Source organism: Coenobita brevimanus, chromosome 101, assembly GCF_032717465.1.
Source record: "Coenobita brevimanus isolate Jiangsu-jjx chromosome 101, ASM3271746v2, whole genome shotgun sequence".
Classification (NCBI taxonomy): Eukaryota; Metazoa; Arthropoda; class Malacostraca; order Decapoda; family Coenobitidae; genus Coenobita; species Coenobita brevimanus.
The window spans coordinates 11,512,747-11,534,341 of record NC_137054.1 but is presented as its reverse complement, the minus strand read 5'-3'; the positions used below and the strand labels follow the sequence as shown (position 1 = coordinate 11,534,341).

The 21,595-nt window shown below is 40.3% G+C and overlaps 1 protein-coding gene across 1 annotated transcript in view; it reads left to right on the top strand.

Annotated features, from left to right (window-relative positions):
- The window catches only part of LOC145414919 (tudor and KH domain-containing protein-like), a 94,421-nt gene that overhangs the window by 29,352 nt on the left and 43,474 nt on the right, over positions 1 to 21,595 (top strand). Inside the window, exons 4-5 of the mRNA XM_080284335.1 lie at positions 3,037 to 3,110; positions 5,868 to 5,972. Coding sequence (XP_080140461.1) covers positions 3,037 to 3,110; positions 5,868 to 5,972 — 179 coding nt within the window. The remainder of the gene's footprint in view (positions 1 to 3,036; positions 3,111 to 5,867; positions 5,973 to 21,595) is intronic.

Below are 21,595 nucleotides of genomic sequence, written 5' to 3'. Positions count from 1 at the left end.
GAGGAGAGGGTAATGGAGGGGAGGTAAGGAGGGGGGGAGTCAAGGACAGGAGAAAAATGGCTAAATTGTCAACAGTGGATGGGAGTACAGGTGACATTAGCAGAACTGAGTATAGCTGGACACTGGTAGTACTGATAGATGATACAAGCCACCACTTGAAAGCCTGGGCGAATTCAAAATAACACAGAATCACAAAAGTGACGTCCCGCAGTATGATCCCTTGCTCCCGAGTGTCACGAAAGTGACGCCCTGCGGTTAAGGGGTTAACCTGCCTTGTGCTAGCAGACTTGGACCCTCATGGAGTCATGGTGCCGGCCAAATTTCGACCGTTATTTTTTTTTTTTTTTATTTTTTGCTGGGTAGGTTAGAAATGATGAGAAAACATGGAGAACAACCATAAAACTACTCACAGAAGCCATTTAGGTCGATTTTGAGGTCGATTCTCCCTGAGCAGGCGGTTGAAAACAAACGCCCATAGACTTTATCGGCCGCTGCCCACACCCGTTGAGTTGAGGTAGGAGATTTTCGTTTTCTTCATCAGTAACTATGCTATTCGAGCCAAGGACACTCTTGTTGGGTATATAGATGATATAGGAAGTGTCTACAGTTGTGGTAAGGGTGCATTCCTGTCCATGCCAGGCATCTCCTGCCAAATTTGAAAATTCGCGTGTTGATGCCAGTTGCAAATGTAGACCGTACATGTACAGTTCTGGCATTGTCTGCAGACATAGGCACTGCTGTAAATGTACAGCTCTGGCACTTGATGGGTTAAAGGGTAACTATTAGAAATTCTTCAAAGCCTGTTTCACTCAGTGACCTTCCTTAACATAATACCCTTTACTTCTGGCCTCTGAGTACAAACATATTATTTAACTTAGGAGGAGTATACACCGAAATCCCTAGATTTTTTTTTTTTTTTCTAAATCTGGGGAAGCTACAATGATATGTCTCCAGTTACCAGATAGGTATTTATCTAGTTTTTTAGTGATGGTGGATGAAACGCATTTGTGGATGAATGCTTTGTTTTGTATTTTCGTTTAATTTTTTTTTGTCTGACAGTGTTTTTCCAAAGAAAACCAGACATCTGAGATATATACAGTTTGACAATTTTTATTAAGATCTGAATGCACTTCACTCCATCTCATTTTTCATTTTGCACAATTCCACATCATACCATCCATCTTTATAAACTTTCAGAAGAGCCAGTAGTCACAAAAAATATTCTAGCACTTTGTAAGCCATCCATCTGTCCATCATCTAATCCTATGTTGCCCTATGAGCTTAGGGGCCCGAGGCTACGCAAGTTGGTCCTGACATTTAATCCTCTCGTTACCAATCAACGCAGGCTGCATCCAACCGCGAGAGAGTACATGGGATACAGTCCTGGGCACCCAAGACCACACACACTGAGAGACCCCCCCATCACCACGTTATTCCTGCGCACTCAGTAGTTCATAAACATTTTAACCTGACACCCCTATTTTTGCTTTGATAATCGTAATTTTTTTTCACCATAATCTAGAATAAATGTACTGACTTGCTTATGGTGTTACAAAAAAGATCAACCAAATGTAAATAGTGCCTAATTTTTTTTTACGTCAGTTTTTTCTCATAGAAATATAATTTTTATGGTAAATGTTACTGAGAAACAGTTATAGGGAATTTATTTAGCTACATTTTGAATGATAAAGAATTACTGTAGGTCAGTTAGGGCCGATTTTACGGAGCGCAAAAGGAAATTATCTTAGGCTCGAGCAAGGCTCATAGCACACTAACTCGGACAATGGGGCGACGCTGGGTGCAGGGTGGGTTGAGGGCGGCGGAGGAATAAATTAGGATGCAATTAGTGCTTTGTTCTGGCCCAGAAATGGACGCAAAATCATTCCATAACCAAAAAAAATGGACCATTTATTTTGACGCAACCGGCGTTGAGTGGTAACGAGTGGTTGAAATGTGTGTAACCACTGCCTGCATCAACTGGTAACGAGTGCATGAAATTCGCACTGCACCCATAACACGAAAGGGCTAAAATGAGATTAACCAGCCTCACACATCCCTGAGTCGCCGTACATGAGCAGTAAGCCCCAACCACTCCTTCGGATATAAACCTTCTCAGGCTGAATCCATTTGGAGCACCTTAATTGCCCACTAAACCACCAGGTTGCATAATTTGTTTGTATGGTTACTATTCAGCTTAGTAAATGGTCTGGCATATGGAAAACCATTTGGCTTGTCAGTCTGTGTAGAGTCACCCAAAGGCAGAAAGAAAGGGAAAGACTGAAGGAAGGAAAGACAGAAGAGGAAGTGTAAAGTCACCCATAGGCAGAAGGAAGAGGAAAGAATGAAGGAGATAAAGACAGAAGAGGAAGGAAGGAAGAGAGGAAAGGGCAGTCACCCAAGAGCAGCATTATATCGAGTGAGAGGATGGTGAGTGCCCCCACCTACCACCAACTTTACAAGCAACTTTGTGAATATGTACCTTATTTTTTACAGTAACATTTTATTTAGCAATATTGTAAATAATATTTTTTTTTGTTTTTTCTTTTATCTTATTCAGATGGCTAGTATCACCAAAAATTTTACTGTTTCATGCATTAACAGGTATACTTCAGAGGAAAAGCACATGGGCTGAATTTTTCTTCCTTCAATCTGATTTGCATAACATAGTTTCTATGTAGTTACATTATATCTAACTTTATTCAGATTATTTTGTAGATGAGTTGCATTGCATCACATCTTCATTTGTATGGCACATCATGTAATACATCATTTTATTGAACTATATTTTTTTTCTGACTGAAGCCATACAGTCTGCAGTTTTCATGTGCAGCAAAATATAGTGTTGTTAGCATGAATTTGTTACTGTTTGTAGTCATGACATTGATTTTTTTGTATAAGGCATGTTGATGTTTATAGATTTATGTTTTAACTGTTACCATCTGTAGCTGTAGAAAATATACTTCCAGTAGTCACGTACACTTTGAGCATGTTACTGATACCTTGTAATGAAATGGCTTTTTAATGTGGATGTGGCAGAGGATATGAGGAAGATTATTCTGAAAGGCAACAGAGAGCAGATAGAGGCAGCCAAGATACTACTGCTGGAAAAGGTACAGTTGTTTTCTGTTTATAGGTGTGAATAACATACTGTTGTAGACTTGGTTAAACTGGTAGTTGGTTTGTGAATGAAACTGACACAGGATATTCGTAGGTATCTGCTTTTGTAAAGTTATCAGGTCTCCATTTTCAGTCATGTGATGAGTCAGTTAGATATCATCTGGAACATATCTGTACTTTTTTTTTATAGGAGTTTCATGAATTTATACAGCATTATTATATTGCTTGGGATGTTTATCCCCTGAAGACTGGAAATGTCTTACCTAAGCTAAGCAGAATTGTATGCTGTTAGAATAAAGTGTAAAAAGATGTACTCAGTCTGAAGGGGTTGTTGGTATTGTTTCTGACTCATGCAGTTTGGAGACATTTTACCTAAGTTGAGTAAAATTATGTGGGATTAGCTATTAAAAAAAAAAAGTTAATGGCTGTATCTTGGTTGCTGTATGGTAAAATCATCCAAATTTTTGTTGTCCTTAGTACTGAGACCTGGTGACTTGTGAAATTTAGATACCTTTTGCAGTGGCAGTAAACTTTCTTGATGTATGGGGGACTGTGCTTATCTTAAGATAATTTTTTACTAATGAAATATTGTCTTGTGTAGTACTACTTTGCTTCAGTTTCCATGGGGGGATATGTTTTATGAAATGGGTATGAAGTTCAAGTAAGTGTCCATCAAACCTCTTATGCCACACTAAGCATATGTTTATGATCCATACTACTGTAATGGACTGCATCTTTGTTTCTAAACCTGTTTTGCATGTAAACCATATTGGTGTTTTATGTTATGGTTGTGGCAGATGAACTGGCATAGCATGCTCTGTCAGGCCTACTTTCTGTGCTTGTATTGGCTTGACTGGAGCATGGTTTACATTTTTAATCAGTTGCTGAAGCCTGGTTTACATTTATTACTATGATTTTTATTGTTATGTAATGTTGCCTACTTCTTCCTTCACCTTTATCATTCTTTTTTTGTGTCTGCCCTCCTCTGTTTCCAATTTCTCCCATCATTCATATAACTTTTTATTACTCTTTTCTCCCAAGGTGGCTTTACTTTGAGTGACAAGTCTAATGGCTTCCTGTAAGCCAGGAAACCACATACAACACCAGGTGGTAACCATGTAACCAACTTTTACATGTTCTGTACTTGTCAATAAGTGGGTTGGCTGAGGGTTAGTGCCCCTCTCAGTAACACTAACTCAAAGACAAACAGCCATTTTATGCTGCCCCACTATAGATAGATAAGTAGGTAGATTATTATTATTATTTTTTATTATTATTATTATTTTTATTACTGTATTATTATGATATTTTTAAAATCATCATTCTGACCAAGTTTATAACCATTAGTGGGATGGAGGATATCCTGAGCAGTGTTCTGAGCTCTCACAGAAGGTACAGTTTAGAGGAGAAGGAAAGACCCAGATACTATGCAATTCGGTTTCTTGCTTTCCTGTCAAGACAACAGGTTCCTTGCAATGTGAGTGCTGTGCAGTGAGGTCATCACATCCCTATGGCATTACAAAGATTGGGAACTTCTTACTCCTTACAGAAATCAGTGAGCTTTATAGCTATCAAACCCAGACCATATGCTAAAGATTCCATTCCTCACTTTTTCACCTGCATCTTATAAAATGTATCATAACAACCACTACAGCAGTCATGTAGAGGCAATGGTATTCATTTCATTCATTCATTCATCTAATCCTGTGTTGCCCCATGGGGTGCGTAGGAGCCTGGGGCTAGACAAGTTGGTCCTGATATTTAAGATGAGAGTGAGTAGCCTCACTCATCCCTGAGTGGCGTTACATGTGCAGTTAATCCCAACCACCCATTGGGTTTAAACCTGCACCAGTTCAATCCAGTTGGAGTACCTTAATTACCCACCAAACCGCCAGGCGCCAAAATTTGGTTATATGGTTACCACATAGCATAGTAAATGGTTTCCATTTGTACAGGCTCAGTTTTATAATTTAAGATACACATGTAGCTTCTGACTAGGGTAAAGAGAACACTGTTGTTTAAGTGCCTCCTAAGCTCATTGACTCCATCTTTCCACTTGACAGAATGATGACTGTCTGTTGCTCATGAACAATAAATAGCTCAGTTCATCATCTCTCAGTGTTCTTGGTGTCTTTCTTGTCATGATGTCTTGAGAAAATTGCACTACTTCTCTTGCAAAATTTAGTTATTAGAGGCTAGATGATCTGAACTAACTCAGTTATTTCTTTAACCTGGCTCAGATACTGACGCTGTATGCACTATGGCCTATATGCTCTAGTTTGTGTGTGTATAACTGTGTGGAGGTAGTGGGGTTCAGTGCATACAGAACTTTTAACAGGGTGGAGTGTAAGTGTATTGTCTTAACAGTTCCTCATTCAACACATGCAGCATTTTAAACAGGATGGAGTTGAAAGTTGTGAGCTGGATGTATGTATAAGGTTCAGTAAATGAGGGTTTTGCAGAACTCCAGTTCAACTACATGCATTGTAGTACTTGCTCCATCACAATCACAGGGAAGGTAGCAGCTGTACATCATTGAATCTCATCTATCTCCATAATGAAAAACTATGGTTGGGATTGGCTCCTCTGTTGTTAATTCTTTTTACAAGAGTACTGTAATAATTATGTCAGTGAAAATTTTATGTCAGTGAAAATTGAATATAGTATTGGACATCATAGTATTTTAAAGCATAATAGACTGTGACAGAACTAGTTGCGGAATTACTACTCATTATATTCCTCTGCTGCAGGTTAATGAGGAAGCAGTGATGAGGCAGCAGATTAGTGCCTCTGCTGCCAACATGTCACATAGGGCAAGAGGACGGCAGAACAGCCAAGAGAGAGATCCTTGTCAGGTGTGTCACTGATGTTATTTACATTTTCAGTTGTTGTGTACAAGTATACAGTAACTCCTCCATTTGTGTGGGTTCCACATGCATTGTTCACCTTTTAAGTGAATACTTAAACTCTGTCCATAATTGATATTTATGGCAAAAAATTTGATACACACAGGAAAGTTTCAGAAATCTGTCTCCAAAAAATTGCTGCTGGTCACTGACATTGAAAGTCCCGTGCAGTGATGTTTGTCAACATGGCTGGCAATGTTTATACGCCGATTCTAATACTCTGCCAAGAACCAGGTGACCCTTTTCTCTCATACAACAAACCCTTGCTATAGCAAAGCCTGATAACAGATTTAACCCCTAAAGCGCGGCTGTGTACAGTCGATCCCCCCCGAGTGGCGGGGTTGTATCGCGGTCTGAGTACCTGTAGGAAAATATTCGCCAAAAATCAGAGATAAACCCTAGAACATTATACTTGGTATGGCAGATAGTACTTACATTCAGCTTTCTCCAGAGACAGGTGTTGAGCCTTCATGGACTACCCAAGGACTTGTGGAGACTTGCAAAGTTGGGTAACCAAATCTTCACTTTCACACCTCCAGCAACCTGGTTTCCCCTCTACCACAGCCTCATTCTGTCACAGTAAACTTTATACTACAACGTAAAGGTAGTTAGGAATCTGTATTTGTACAATAAGCACTGAAAATAAGGCTAAAATCAACGGAGCGTACGGCCGACATGCACTGTGGCAGCGGTCTTCCCGTCACTCAACAAACATTGCCATTTTCACAGCTAAAAACATGTATACTACATTATTTTCAATCATATTACTTCCCAAAAGATCACCACGGCGCGCTTTTTATTCTGCCTTACGTCCGCCACTTTATTCTCGTTCCTGTCGGCCGCTTGCACTGACTGGGAAGAGCTAGAACTCGCCATAATCTCACTTTGAAAGCCTGCAGTAAACTGATGCTAAACAGAGGCAAACCGTGAGAAAAAAAGCTAGTGTTACAACTGGGGAAACAAGCGTTTCCTAGTAGCATAAACTGCTTGTGAGAGGAGATCGCAGATTTACAGTTCTGAGCGCTCAGAGCGCTGCCATGTATCACAGCCAGGCTGGCTGGGCCGTGGGGAGGGGGGAGACGGGGGGAAAACGCAATATTTGGCAACAACTGAGGTCAGTAGTACAAAGGTAAAGTATGCTAGTTGTAGCTAGAGGGTGGTGGTACTGATAGACAATACCAGCTGGAGCCTGCTTGCCTGCGGTTATTCAAAATTTACTAAAATCGCAAACGCGACAACCCACCGTCCTGCCCTTATGGCCGAGCGTCGCAAACGCGACGATCCGCGTTTTAGGGGTTAACGAATGCCATGAAGCCCACTGAGCAGTCTGTCAGCTCTGCCTTTCTGAATACCTCTGAGCCCACTAATTAGTTTTTTGGCAATAATAGTCCAAGAACATTAGGTTTGACCTGGTAAAAATTCCTAACAAACTGATTTTACTAAAATTCCCCTGGAATCTGAGTCCAGGAGAACCCTGAAATCCAAGATGGTCCCCATGACATCATTTGCAGCTTTGGAAATATTGACAAATCCATAACTTTTCATGCAGATATTGTAAGTTAATGTGTAATACATTAAAATATATGTTTTCGATCACAAGGAATTAATTTATTCACATTAGTAAGTCTTTCAAGTATTATTTCTATGACAAATTAGTATAATACCATTATCCAGGTGACCCCAAAATAATATGGCTTGAAGTGAATGTTTTATATTTCCTGTCAGTGATAGCTAACCAATCTCTTATCTCAGTCTCAGCTGGCATGGTTACTGAGAAAGATGTAACCTGTGATAAAGCCTATGCCATTGGCATGGCTGCAGCATTTAGTCTAGAGGGCAAATTCCTGCTTTGTGTAAAGCTTAGTTGCAGAGATTGGGTGTCCACTATATCTGGCCCAACAAGCACCATAAAAGTACAAGGACACATCTTTTCATATGCATAACATGTGTTATCAAAGACTCCACTGAAGTGGGAGAGTACTTATGCTGTGAGCTGGCCCAGCAGCCTCCCTCACTGTTTGATAAAGGGGCAGTGAGAAAAGCCAATACAGATATACTAGGGATATACCAGGGCTCTTGCTAACTGCCGATGGTTATGAGCCATTTGGCTCCAAAGGTTTCATATTTACGAGCCAGATAAATTTTTAGTAGCCAAACTGACTACCAGCCGAAATATTTTACGAGCAATAAATATATTTATTTACGCATTGTGACAATTAGAATCATATAATGAGGTTTTAAACATTCACAATGGCGACAAGGAATGACTTAATAATCGATCACAACGTGTTTTGTTCATTTAAGTGAGATTTATTTTGTAGTTTACTCCTCGCCAAAGTGGACATATTTTCTCCTCGCCAAAAGGCGACTTGCATGTAAAATTTGTTCGCTGAAGGGAAAAAATACTCGCATTTGCGAGCTGTGGCTTACCAAACATGAGCCCTGCATACGACAAATTAAAAGTTTGTGCCAGTACTCAAATCCCAGAGATTGCTCAGTTTGTATTAGATAGTGGACACCTCCACACTGTGCTATGGCCCAGTGATACAACGTATGAACAAGTGTGTGACACATATGTAACCTATGTAATGCATCATTATAGTATGGAATCAGTTGTGGTATTTGATGGATACAGTGACGCCCTGATAATGAAAGCTGCAGAGCATGAGAACCATGCTTTGCAATGTACACCAACTGACATACTGTTTGAAAGGTCCATGAAAGCCACTACTACTTAGAAAGCATTCCTTCATAGTCAGAAAAACAAGTCTTGGTATATCAACTTCCTAACACTGGACCTTCAAAACAGTGGGATTGTAGTGAAACAACATAAGGTTGATGCTGATCCTCAGTCTCAGCGGCACACAATATGAGTGAACAGACTGAGAGGTCAGTTCTTCTAGTTGGAACAGACACAGACCTTTTGGTGATGCTGGTGTCACAAGCCTTCCCAAATGCAAATATCCAGATGCTCTGGAGCCGAAACCCAGTCCAACTCTGCGGTATTCAGGCAATACAATCAGCCAATATCAGTGTTAAGCACCACCTCAAGTTTGTACATGCCATCACTGGCTGTGACACAACTTCTGCCATCTGCAGAAAGGGAAGTTAAAAGCTTGAGGTGTTATCAGCTCTGGTGAAGATTGGAGTGTACTGGAAACATTTAAGTTACCAAACAGTAGCCATGAAGAAATATCAAGAACTAGGGAAGCTTTTATTCTGCAGTTATATGGATCAGGAAGAGGAAAGTCACTGGATGGACAGCACCACATCATGTGTAGTCGATCAGTCAGTAAAGTAGCTTTGTCCTCTGTGTTTAAGATAGAATCACTGCCTCCTACAAGTGCAGCAGCCATATTTCGTTCATACTGTACCTATCACACCGTTAAATATTGGATCGGCAGTGAAATGTCTCTATTGGCAGAGACACTGGGATGGTGTTGCTCATAATAAACTAAAAGAAATCTTTCAGAGAGTGGTTGTGCCAAGGGTTCTCCCCTCCATGTCTCGGCAACTGGAGGTGGCTCTTGCTAGGTTTCGCATTGGGCACTCAGCTTACACATGGGTTTCTCATGATTGGTGAGACTCAACTGTTCTGTGATGATTACCGTGTTCTCCTTACCATCCATCACTTGCTGGTTGAGTGTCCAAGTTTGGGGGACCTACGTCAGAGATTCCTCCATTGGCATAAGGGGGCAGATGGTGCCTACTGTCTCTCCTTGATGCTTGGTGAAGCCTCTAGCGATTTTACTTAAGTTTTTAGTTTTCTTCAGGAGGCGGGCCTCCTTCCACTTTTATCAATAATTGATATTTTATAGACTTATTTTTTTCATTATTTTATTCCTACTAACAGATATTAACTTCATTTTGATTATTCACTTTTTATTTGCTGCGTCTTTTACCTTGTTGCCCAGCTGCACATGACCCTGGCAGTTGTGCCACCAGATTTTAATACAATCAATCAATCAGTCAGTGCAATGTCTCCCTTGGAGTGGCACTGGAAAATGGTAGCAACTAGCACATTGGCAGCTATAGAGACAGATAAGCCAGTTGTCCAGTCCAAAGTGCTGTGTATGATCTCCTGTGTTATAGTAGGACTCGCCTAAGTTTGCGGCTGTGGTGTGGCCTGCACCTGTGTACAGTGTTGCCACGTTTTCTATACCGTTATCTCTCTCTCTCTCTCTCTCTCTCTCTCCTGGCGGGAGATGTGAGCCACCCTGAGTACTTTTGATTCTTTTATAAGGTGTTTATAATTGTGCTTTCATTTGTTAATTTGGTTTTGTTATATTTAGTGATATTTATCATTTTTTGTATACGGCGACAGATGACTCGTTATTGCAGTACCATGATTGATTTTCATTCATTCATTCTCTTTCCCCTTCCTCCATCTCTCTCTCAGCCTGACAATGCCTCCACATCATTTCCACACCACCCCTGAGATCAAGGCCACCGACTGGGTGTGGAAGTGTTGCCGCTCGCGAGTGAATAATGTTTTTTTTTTTTACTTCAGTATTGGCATATGCCTACTATTTTGTCCTACATATTAGCTTATGATTATAAATGTGATTATTCCTCGCCCTTAAAATTACGGTAAAAGCCAGTAAATGTGAGCATTTTTCCCTAGCAACACCTGTACAAGCTATGCTTGGGTCTATGGAGGGGTACGTACTTTACCTTAGGCCAGACTGGGTGTGTCAGTATTGCCACTCACAAGAATTATATGAATTATTTCTTTTACTTTGGATATTGGCATATTTCTTCTTTTTTCAGGCTCATTCTCTTATATCCATAACTGTAATATTATTACCCACCCTAAAACTATGCTAAAAAACATTAAAAGTGACTACAATTTCTTTTAGCAACACTGTACAATATGTATGCCATGTTTCTGTGTTACTCTATAAATATTTTATGCATAATAAGATTACTGTTGATTCACCCATCAAAATACACAAGTGTAAGTTTTATTCATCTGAATTTATCGTATTTGTGTTGCCTTGTACATAAATAGCTTCCGTTTCACATCACAAGTTGGGAAAACGTGGCACCATTGTACACAGGTGCGGGCCACACCACAGCCGCAAACTTAGGCGAGTCCTACTATAGCAAGACTGGATGTGGTAGGGCTTGCAGCTGCTGAAAAGGGGGGTTAAACTGCTGTGTTATGTGCAGTCACTATTAGGGATATATATGCTCCAACATCCAAGTTGATTCAGATGTACAGTTACCTCCGCTTCTAACGAGTACAGTGGGTGGTGTGTTTGGTGAAATGTGGCACCACTGTGTTTGTTTACATCGTAGTAATAGCTAGTGAATGGGCAGACCGGGCTGAGCTTCCCTTCTGTTACAGTATCTAGTACCCTGAGAAACAATGTTCTATCAAGTCATACTCTGTCTGCAAATCCAAGTGATTGCCACGTATATATAGTGGAAGGTAGAGAGAAAAACAAATAGTAATGTCATTGGATCCCATTGTTTCTCTGACAGGAGATGACTGTGAGGCGAGGTGGAACGGAGGGGAGGGGGACAGGTAGTGGGGGAACATGTATTGAAACTGTCATGTTTCGTTTAGAAAGATGAAGGGTGTGATTATACAGATGTTCTGAGGTGATCTGTAACTCCGTATGCAATAACGTGTATTGGACGAAAGTAGGAGCCTTAATATTCGTCATACAATGTGGTGAACAACTGTAGTTGAACATAAATTTTAAAAGGTATGATGTCCGGTGTCTCGAAACATGGTTCACTTGAGTCTAGTGAGTGTACGACTCAACTGCTGTAACATTTTTGTGGCTGAACCAGGGTAGCCATAAATGATTCATGATTAAGTATGTGACACAACGGTCATGCCATGTTGTGCATCATGCAGTCCGTTTTATTGTGAGAAAAACAGTCATTATATTCTCAAACCATGGTATAAAAAGATGTCCTGTTGCATAGGATTATAGCTACTTTGAGTGTTGGACAGCTATTGGATTGTTGTGCGAAAATGTTGCGCAGTCACCATACTGATGGATCACGCAGAGGTAATGAGATACTGTATTTGCATAATGAATTCATATATTGTATTATAATAATTGAAATAACTGTGTTACATGTGTCCAGTCCACAAATGATGTTGCTTTCTTCGAGGTGCTATTTCAATAGTGTGGACAGTTGTGACACAATAAACTCAAACATTGATCATTGTATATTATACTCTCTTTAAAACATTCATACATTGGATTTCACTCAAGTATTACACATTCACGGCCTCCACCGCTCCAGACGCATTTTACTCTTTAATCGTGTTTCTACACTCATACACTGTTTATCCAGAGGGAGCAGTTATTTCCCTTACCAACACCAAACAGCACATATGTTGGTGATGACTCTACTTCCACCTGTCCACCTCCTCATTCGTTCCTACTCCACAACAGTCCACTTCCACATACACCTTACCACCAAGCAGTGTGGTCAAGCCCTCCCACCCTCTTCGTTCTTGCAATATTTCCCTCCTCTCCTAATACAGCATCCCTCTGACCAACCTATCCTCAAGTATACCCCTTACCCACCAAATATTCCAATCTATTTCTAATTGCCTTGGGAATATCGTTTTCAGTGTTCAGCGTTATAGGACATGGCATCACAGATATCCGTAATGTCAAAATCTGTTGTCGAACTTGTCATTATGAATCTCGTATGATGGCTCTAAACAACTATACTATAACAACTTTTCGTTTCCCATCTACAATCACCACCACCACAGTGCCCAGTGCATTACACAGCATGATATTTTAGTTCCTACTTCCGTTTGTTCTACGATTGATATACTATGTGTGTCCATTGTCTGTCATGAAATTGCAAGGATGGTATCGGGCCAGCATTCACTGTTACAGAGGCATTTCATTGGTATGGTTTTGATAAGAAAATTGCATAGTCTAGCCTTGTTTGTGCAGGGGTACAGTAATGCAACTGGCTAATCCAGATCTATGTTAACACAGCAGATGACGTTTGCAATGATTGCGTGTGATAAACAGCTATGTAATGAACTGCAACATAGGGCAAAATTACACATGTCTGTCCATTGTCTGCCATTATAACACAAGGTTTTAGTATGTGGCCACGGCTACACGAAATATATCGATGGCGTGGTACTGCTGTGAGAGTGTAAAACTGTATATGGTCTACGTGTGTTTGTTCAGGAAGTCTGGCAATACACTTTACCGACTTATTCGCACTCATACCAAGACAGCATCAAAGGTCGCGGTTCTGGTGACTATACTGACTGACCATTGAACACCCTTTCACCTCCCAGCAGTCTGAATGAGGTCCTGTTTTCAAGCAATAGAGACATTAAGTAGTGCAGTGAACAATGAAATTTTATATGTAAAGTAAGGAGTGTTCCATGCACCGTGTCATCATACAAGCTTATACAGTATAACACAGCCAAGGATAAGCTGGACCTACGGTAGGATAAAGGTTGAGTGCTGCTGGAGCGTCCAAGTAAATGTAAGCAACATTGGTGCACCAGCACCTGGATGGTAAAACCCAACCACCGCGCATAGGAAAAATACCCCAGGTTCTGAAGCTACCCCACGTCATCCAGTAGATTTACACATGGTCATTGATAAGGCTGCAATCTCGTTTTGGTGATGCGATATGATAAGGAAGTCAGTACCATGTCTCATTACCCATCATACGAGGAAGGGCCGGAAATCTATGAAACAGAGAGAAAGAGAGAGAGAGAGTCTCTCTCTCTCTCTCTCTCTCTCAAGTAGCCTGTAAGCAAGGAGGCTTTTTATGTTTGCACTCTCACAGGTGGGTGATATGAGGCTAACGTCACTGTAGAAAGACACCCAGGGAAACAAAGACCACCCTGTCCTACCCTGGGTCTGTTATGTTGTACTGTAGCAACATGTGAAGACAATGGATTGCACCAGTCTGTCTGTCTGTTTGTTAGTCTCTCACCCTCTGTCTTTGTCTCTCTCTCTGTCTATCTGTCTGTCTGTCTCTCTCTCTCTCTCTCTCCCTTTCATAGATTTCCAGCCCTTCCTCATATGATGGGTAATGAGACATGGTACTGACTTCCTTATCATATCGCATCACCACAACGAGATTGCAGCCTTATCAATGACCATGTGTAACTCTACTGGATGACATGGGGTAGCTTCAGAACCTGGGGTATTTTTCCTATGCGCGGTGGTTGGGTTTTACCATTCAGGTGAAGGTGCACCAATGTTGCTTACATTTACTTGGACGCTCCAGCAGCACTCAACCTTTATCCTACCGTAGGTCCAGCTTATCCTTGGCTGTGTTATTCTGTATAAGCTTGCATGATGACACGGAGCACAGAACACTCCTTACTTTACATATAAAACTGCATTGTTCACTGCACTACTTAATGTTTCTGTTGCTTGAAAACAGGACCTCATTCAGACTGCTGGGAAGCGCAAGGGTGTTCAGTGGTCAGTCAGCATAGTCACCAGAACCGCGACCTTTGATGCTGTCTTGGTATGAGTGCAAATAAGTCGGTAAAGTGTATTACCAGACTTCCTGCACAAACACACGCAGACTATACGCAATTTTACACTCTCACAGCAGCACCACGCCATCGATATATTTCGTGTAGCCATGGCCACATACTAAAACCTTGTGTTATAATGGCAGACAATGGACATACATGCATGGTAAGGAAATACTGCTCCCTTTGGATGAACAATGTGTGTGTAGACACACTATTAAATACAGTAGTATAATGCGTCTGGAGCTAAGGAGGGCCTGAATGTCTACTACTTGTATGAAAAACTATGTATGAATGTTTAAAAGAGAGTATAATATACAATGATCAATGTTTGTGTTTATTGTGTCACAACTGTTCACACTATTGAAATAGCACCTCGAAGAAAGCAACATCATTTGCGGACTAGACGCACGTAACACAGTTATTTCAATTATTAATATACAAGATATGCATTCATTATGCAAATACAGTATCTCATTACCTCCGCGTGATCCATCAGTATGGTGACTGCGCAACATTTTCGCACAACAACCCAATAGCTGTCCAACACTCAAAGTAGCTATAATCCTATGGAACAGGACATCTATTTATACCATGCATTGAGAATATAATGACTTTTTCTCACAATAAAACGGACTGCATGATGCACAACATGGCATGACCGTTGTGTCACATACTTAATCATGAATCATTTATGGCTACCCTGGTTCAGCCACAAAAATGTTACAGCAGTTGAGTCGCACACTCATTAGACTCAGGTGAACCACGTTTCGAGACACCGGACATCATACCTTTTAACATTTATGCTCAACTACAGTTGTTCACCACATTGTATGACGAACATTAAGACTCCTACTTTCGTCCAATACACGTTATTGCATACGGAGTTACAGATCACCTCAGAACATCTGTATAATCACACCATTCATCTTTCTAAACGAAACATGACAGTTTCGATACATGTTCCCCCACTACCTGTCCCCCTCCCCTCCGTTCCACCTCGCCTCACAGTCATCTCCTGTCAGAGAAACAATGGGATCCAATGACATTACTATTTGTTTTTCTCTCTACTTTCAACTATATATATGTGGCAATCACTTGGATTTGCAGACAGAGTATGACTTGATAGAACATTGTTTCTCAGGGTACTAGATACTGTAGCGGAGGGGAAGCTCAGCCCGGTCTGTCCATTCACTAGCTATTACTACGATGTAAACAAACATAGTGGTGCCACATTTCACCAAACACACTCATTAGAAGTGGAGGAAACTGTACCATACCTCGGGTACTTGAAAATTCACAAAGTGTTAGGTAACATATGTAGAGTGTAAGGAAGTACACAAACATTATGCATTTGACAGCTTTATTCATACAAGTCCACAGAATGAGCCACGCAGTCATGTAATGATGAAGATAATCGAAAGCTTTTGTGTCATGACGGACTGATTTAACAGTGGTATTGTGATTGTTTCCACATTCTTTAAAAATGATAATTAGCAAGCTTTTTCACTTTTGTAAGTTAACTATTATTCGGTTTTTTATTCACATGAACAGTGTATCCGTTATTTCACAGTTTAATATTCCTACTGAAAAATTGTTCTGACATTTTATATTGAGTAATTAAGGCACTCCTCTTGGATTGAGCTGGTGCTGGTTTATATCCAAGGGGCAGTTGGGGTTTATTGCTCAAGTAATGCTGCTCAGGGATGAGTGTGGCTGGTTACTCTGATCTTAAATGTCAGGACCAACTTGCTTAGCCCTGGGCTTGTACGCTTCTTATGGGGCAGCATAGGCTTGGGTAATGGATGATGATATATTTTTACAACAAAATATTGACATTTCACTCATATGCCCACTTAAAAATGTCTGTAGGGAATTTTAGTGTTTATAAATAAATTCCACATACCGAAAAAACTATAAATACGGTTGTTACACACACTGTTTGATCACTTGATGCAGAGTTATGGATTTTTCAATGTTATCGATATGAAATTATCATTTGGCAGCCATCTCCAATGTCAAGGTTTTCCTGTTCTTGGATTCCAGGGGACTTAAGTACTGTATGTTATTGAGAGCCCCACTCTGAGTGAATCCTGAAAAAATCAGCTTGTTAGGAACTTTTTTTTTTTACAGCTTTTGGCTAAATTTGACCTAATGCTCTTGGACTATGATGTACAATGCCCATTAAACAGGGTGTATCATGAGGCATGTACAACCCCCTCCCCATGTGTGGGGTGACTAAGAACACAGTTACCGAGCATGGCAGTGGTTTTTCCCACCCACTTGATCTAGGTTGGAGAGCTGCTAGTGGGAATAGGTGATGAGTTGGGCTATTTAGGGGCTACTTCTGGTAGAACTGGGTGGGACTGGAGTTGTGGACACACTGTATCGCATGTGATTGGCCTCAGGCTTGCTGCATCTTCTGTTGTGTTCAGACAACCACATGCACATCTCATATCTCACAACTTTGCCAAGTGTTTTCACATTGTGATTTTGAAAAGTGGCTTCTAGTAAGGAAGCTCCCAGCACCTCATCTTCTGAAAAAGCAAGGAGGAGGATTATTACCATTGACAAGCCATCTTTGATGGCAGTGAATATGAATGCTAGTTAACTAAGAATTCAGCCTACAAGAGGAGTATCAGTGTAAGCAGTGTACTGCCATCTGTACAGGTACAGTGTGCAGTACATGTTTCCTTCCTTTTTTACCCCAACCAGGCCTGAAATTACTCTTTCCCTATTGTGATTCTTGATTTGTAATAACAGACAGTAGCAACACTGTAAACTCTTAAGTTATCCGTTTTAATTCAGCCAAGCCCTACGCAGAATAAAGTTAAATCCCGGATATTGCATAGCACCTCTCTGTCGGCTCAACATTTGGCATCAGGCTGGATATTGTGTTACTGTCCGTCTCGACTCTCCGTCTTAAAAACCTACCCATGAGTGAAAGATGAAAACTAAGTACAATATAAAAATACAGTAATGATAAAGTACAGTAACTCATCACCTAACTTAACCTAGATTATCCTGGCCTAACCTAAATTCAGCCAAAATTAACCTTACCTTAATTAACCCATCCTGATTTAAATTCATTTCATGAATTCCTTAGGAATTACAAAAAAAATCACACTTACACAAATTCCCTGTAACCTATATACCGTGAACCGGGGTGAATTCGGACACGGGGTGGATTCGGACGAAATTTGCATAAAAAGATTAAATGCTACGCCGCTGCTAAACAAAGAAAGATATCGTATATCTTTAAACGGGATAATGTTGCATAGGTTTTGTAAAATGTTATGTATAATTATCTTTTTAAAATATTATGTTCCACTGGTGAATATATTGTAATAAAGACAATGCTATTTTTTGGTGAAAAAATGAATACGGGAAAACTTGGTCTGGTGTGAACGAATCATAACAAACCGCACGCTTATACACATTTAGAGGTTTACTTTAACGTCTAACTTGAAGATTGGAACAGAGAAAGGGTTAAAATCTGCATTTTAAATGTATGTAAACATGACATGAGTGAATGTGTACGCATTGTTGGGATTTAAAGAGGTGTCTTCGGACACTGGATATTTCTAGGGTTGAGATCAGACAGCATATCTAATTTGCTTTTTTTATATGTAATAAAACATATTTTGTACAATGTACATAGTCTGCATGCTTATCTTTGTTTTTGCATTTATATAACAGATGAAGTGTGAGATGAACTAGGCCACAATGCCTCGAAATTACAAGAGAGTGAGTGTATCTACCAGTGATGGTAGAAGACACTATACGGTGGAACGCCGTGGCAGCCTTTTAGAGTATGCTAGTGCAGACGTACGTGATGGAAAGTTAAGTGTCAGACAGGCTGCTAAGAAATATGGTGTGAGAACACATATTATTTAAGTTACCATATGGTATGGTACCGGTATGATATCCTTATAGTTCGTCTCCACTCCCTCCTCTTGTTCCTCATCTACTTACCCCTTCCATTCCTAACTCCTGTTTCTCCTTCCCAAGCTCCTTCTCTCATTCCTTCCCAAGCTCCTTCACTCTTTAGCTCTTTCCTTCCCTATCTTCTGTTCCTCCATTCCAAGTTCCCTTTAATTAGGCATTTAAATAGCCGGCACGCTTTAAACCGTCCGGTCAGTCAGTCACAATCGTGCCTTTAACCTGCGCATAGCGTGGGAATGTACTCCCTATAATGTATATGTATAATCAACTAAACTGGGGTTATAAGTCAATGGAAAATTTATTTTTTCATCTATTTTTGCTATATATCACTACTATTTACTTGTAATTTTTCTGTATTTTTTTGTATTTTTTTCAGCAATTTTTTTAAAAGTCGCGCAGTGTCCGAAGACCCCCCAGAACTGTCCAAACATTCAGCTGAGCTACTAGGGGCCCATTTCAGCGCATTTCTAATGAGTGTCCGGGGTCACCCCAAGGCAGTCCGAAGTCTCCCCAGTCCGGGGTGACCTCGGACACCTATAAAATATTTTACTACGTCTAGATGGAGATACTGAGATTATCTAGCTGTTAGATACTTACAGGTTATTGGCTCACGTATGTATGTAATACTTAACATCAGTATTTTGGCCAAAATAAATTGTGTCAGGATGAAAAAACCTTCAAAATCGTACGAAGTCACCCCGGTTCACGGTATATATATACATATATATATATATATATATATTGTTTTGAAAAAGTGTTCCCCTGAACTTGCCTCTGTCCTAGCTAAATTATTCAGACTATGCATACGTATTTCTTTATTCCCATATTCATGGAAAGAAGCCAATATCCACCCAGTTCCGAAGAAAGGAAGTTCGTCTGACCCCTCCAATTACAGACCAATAGCTGTCACATCTTCTCTTGGTAAGGTATTTGAAACTTTAATTAATAAGCATATTGTTAAACATCTTGAATCCAACAACTTAATTAGTGATAGACAATACGGTTTTCGCCACGAAAGATCCACCATTGACATACTCAATCTCTTAACTCATACCATCCATCAATCTATTGATCTCTTTGGAGAAACTCATGCAGTAGCTCTTGATATCTCTAAAGCTTTCGACTGAGTATGGCACCGTTCCCTGCTGTTCAAACTCCCTTGCTATGGATTAACGTCTTTTGTTCCTTTGATTTCTTCTTATCTTAGTGACAGGAAAATAAGAGTAAAAGTTGATGATGTATATTCGAATTTCCACTCAATTAACGCCGGCGTGCCGCAGGGCTCAGTTCTGGCGCCAACCCTATTTCTGGTTCATATTAATGATCTCTTATCTGTCACTCACAATTCCATTCACTCATATGCAGATGACTCAACACTACATAGTTCATTCACACTCAGACATCCATTTACAAAGTCCAATATCTCTACCTCTCAACTCAGTACAGCCATCTCCATAAATCAAGATCTATCTACAATCAGTGAATGGGGACAAAACAACCTTGTCTCTTTTAATGCTAGTAAAACTAAATATATACAGTTTACTAATAGGCAGATATTGCCAGATTCGTACATTACCTTCAATGTTAATAATATTCCCATCTCCAAAAGTATTGAAATTCTTGGTGTCTCACTTAACAGTGCCCTCAGCTGGACCTCTCATGTCAGATCACTTGCTAAGGCCGCCTCAAAGAAACTTGGATTATTGTACAGAGTCCATAACTTCTTCGCCGATGAGCAGTTAGCTATAATTTATAAGAGTCATGTGCCCTCTCAGTTTGAATATTGCTCACCCTTGTGGAATGGTTGTGGAGAGGTTGCATTAAGACAACTAGACAAAATTCAGAATAAAGCTGTTAGAATCATTAACAACCCTGCCATTACATATACACTACCTCCCCTGCAAGTAAGAAGGAATGTTGCCTCCCTTGCATTATTTTACAGATATTTTTTCGGCAAATGCTCAGACGAAGTTGCGTCCATGGTGCCACCTCTCTATGCCTTCCCTCATGCTACACGGGCATCTGGTAGCGCTCATGACTGGAATGTCACTCAACCATATTGCAGAACTTCTGCCTATCAGAATTCTTTCATTCCCCGAACTGCATCTCTCTGGAACTCGCTTCCCCAGAGTTGTTTTCCTCCAAATTTCAACCCACAACTGTTCAAGTCTAATTGTTACAGATATTTTATGAACAGAGGACACCAGTAATCTGGTGTATGGATTATTATTTTTTTTACCCATTTGTTTTTCCTTCCTCCGTTCTGTTATTTAAAAAAAAAAAAAAAAAAAAAAAAAGTATCCATCCATCCATCCAATCTTACGTTGCCCCATGAGGAGTGTAAAACCCCTGAGATTTAAGATGAGAGTGACCAGCCTCACTCATCCCTGAGTGGCATTACATGAGCAATAAACCCCAATCACCCCATGGATATAAGTCTTTACCAATTCAATCCTACTGGAGCACAATAATTACCCACTAAACCACCAGGCGCCAAAATTTGGCTATATGGTTACCACCCAGCATAGTAAATGGTGTTCTTGGTGTACAGGAAACCATTTGGCTTGTCACTCAGTGTAGAGTCACCCACAAGCAGAAGGGAGAAGAAAGAATGGAGGAATGAAAGATAGAAGGGGGAGTGTAAAGTCACCCGTAGGCAGAAGGAAGAGAAAAGAGTGAAGGAAAAAAAGACAGAAGAAAATGGAAGGAAACAAGGATAATATATGTATAATGTATGTATATTAAGAGATACTATCCCTTTTTTTGCTGTTAGATCCTCTGTCACACATGAGTACTTCACTTTTCTGGGATAGTTTCTGGTGCTTGCAGGAAGATCAAGGATGAGCCTTCATGATGTATACAGATCCTGTCACCTTTTTTGTAGTTAGATCCTCAGTCACACTTGAGTACTGCACCTTTCTGATATAGTTTTCTGGTGCTTACTGGAAGATCTGGAAGATCAAGGATGAGCTTTCTTGCTGTATACTTACGAAGTTTATTAGCCCTGTTGCTCTCATTCAGTATACTGTACTGCAGTGGTGTCAAATCAGTCCTTCCCAAGAGCCACACTTCAGTTGTGTTGATCGTCTGAGGGCCAAGTCTGCTTAAACTATAGTATACAGTA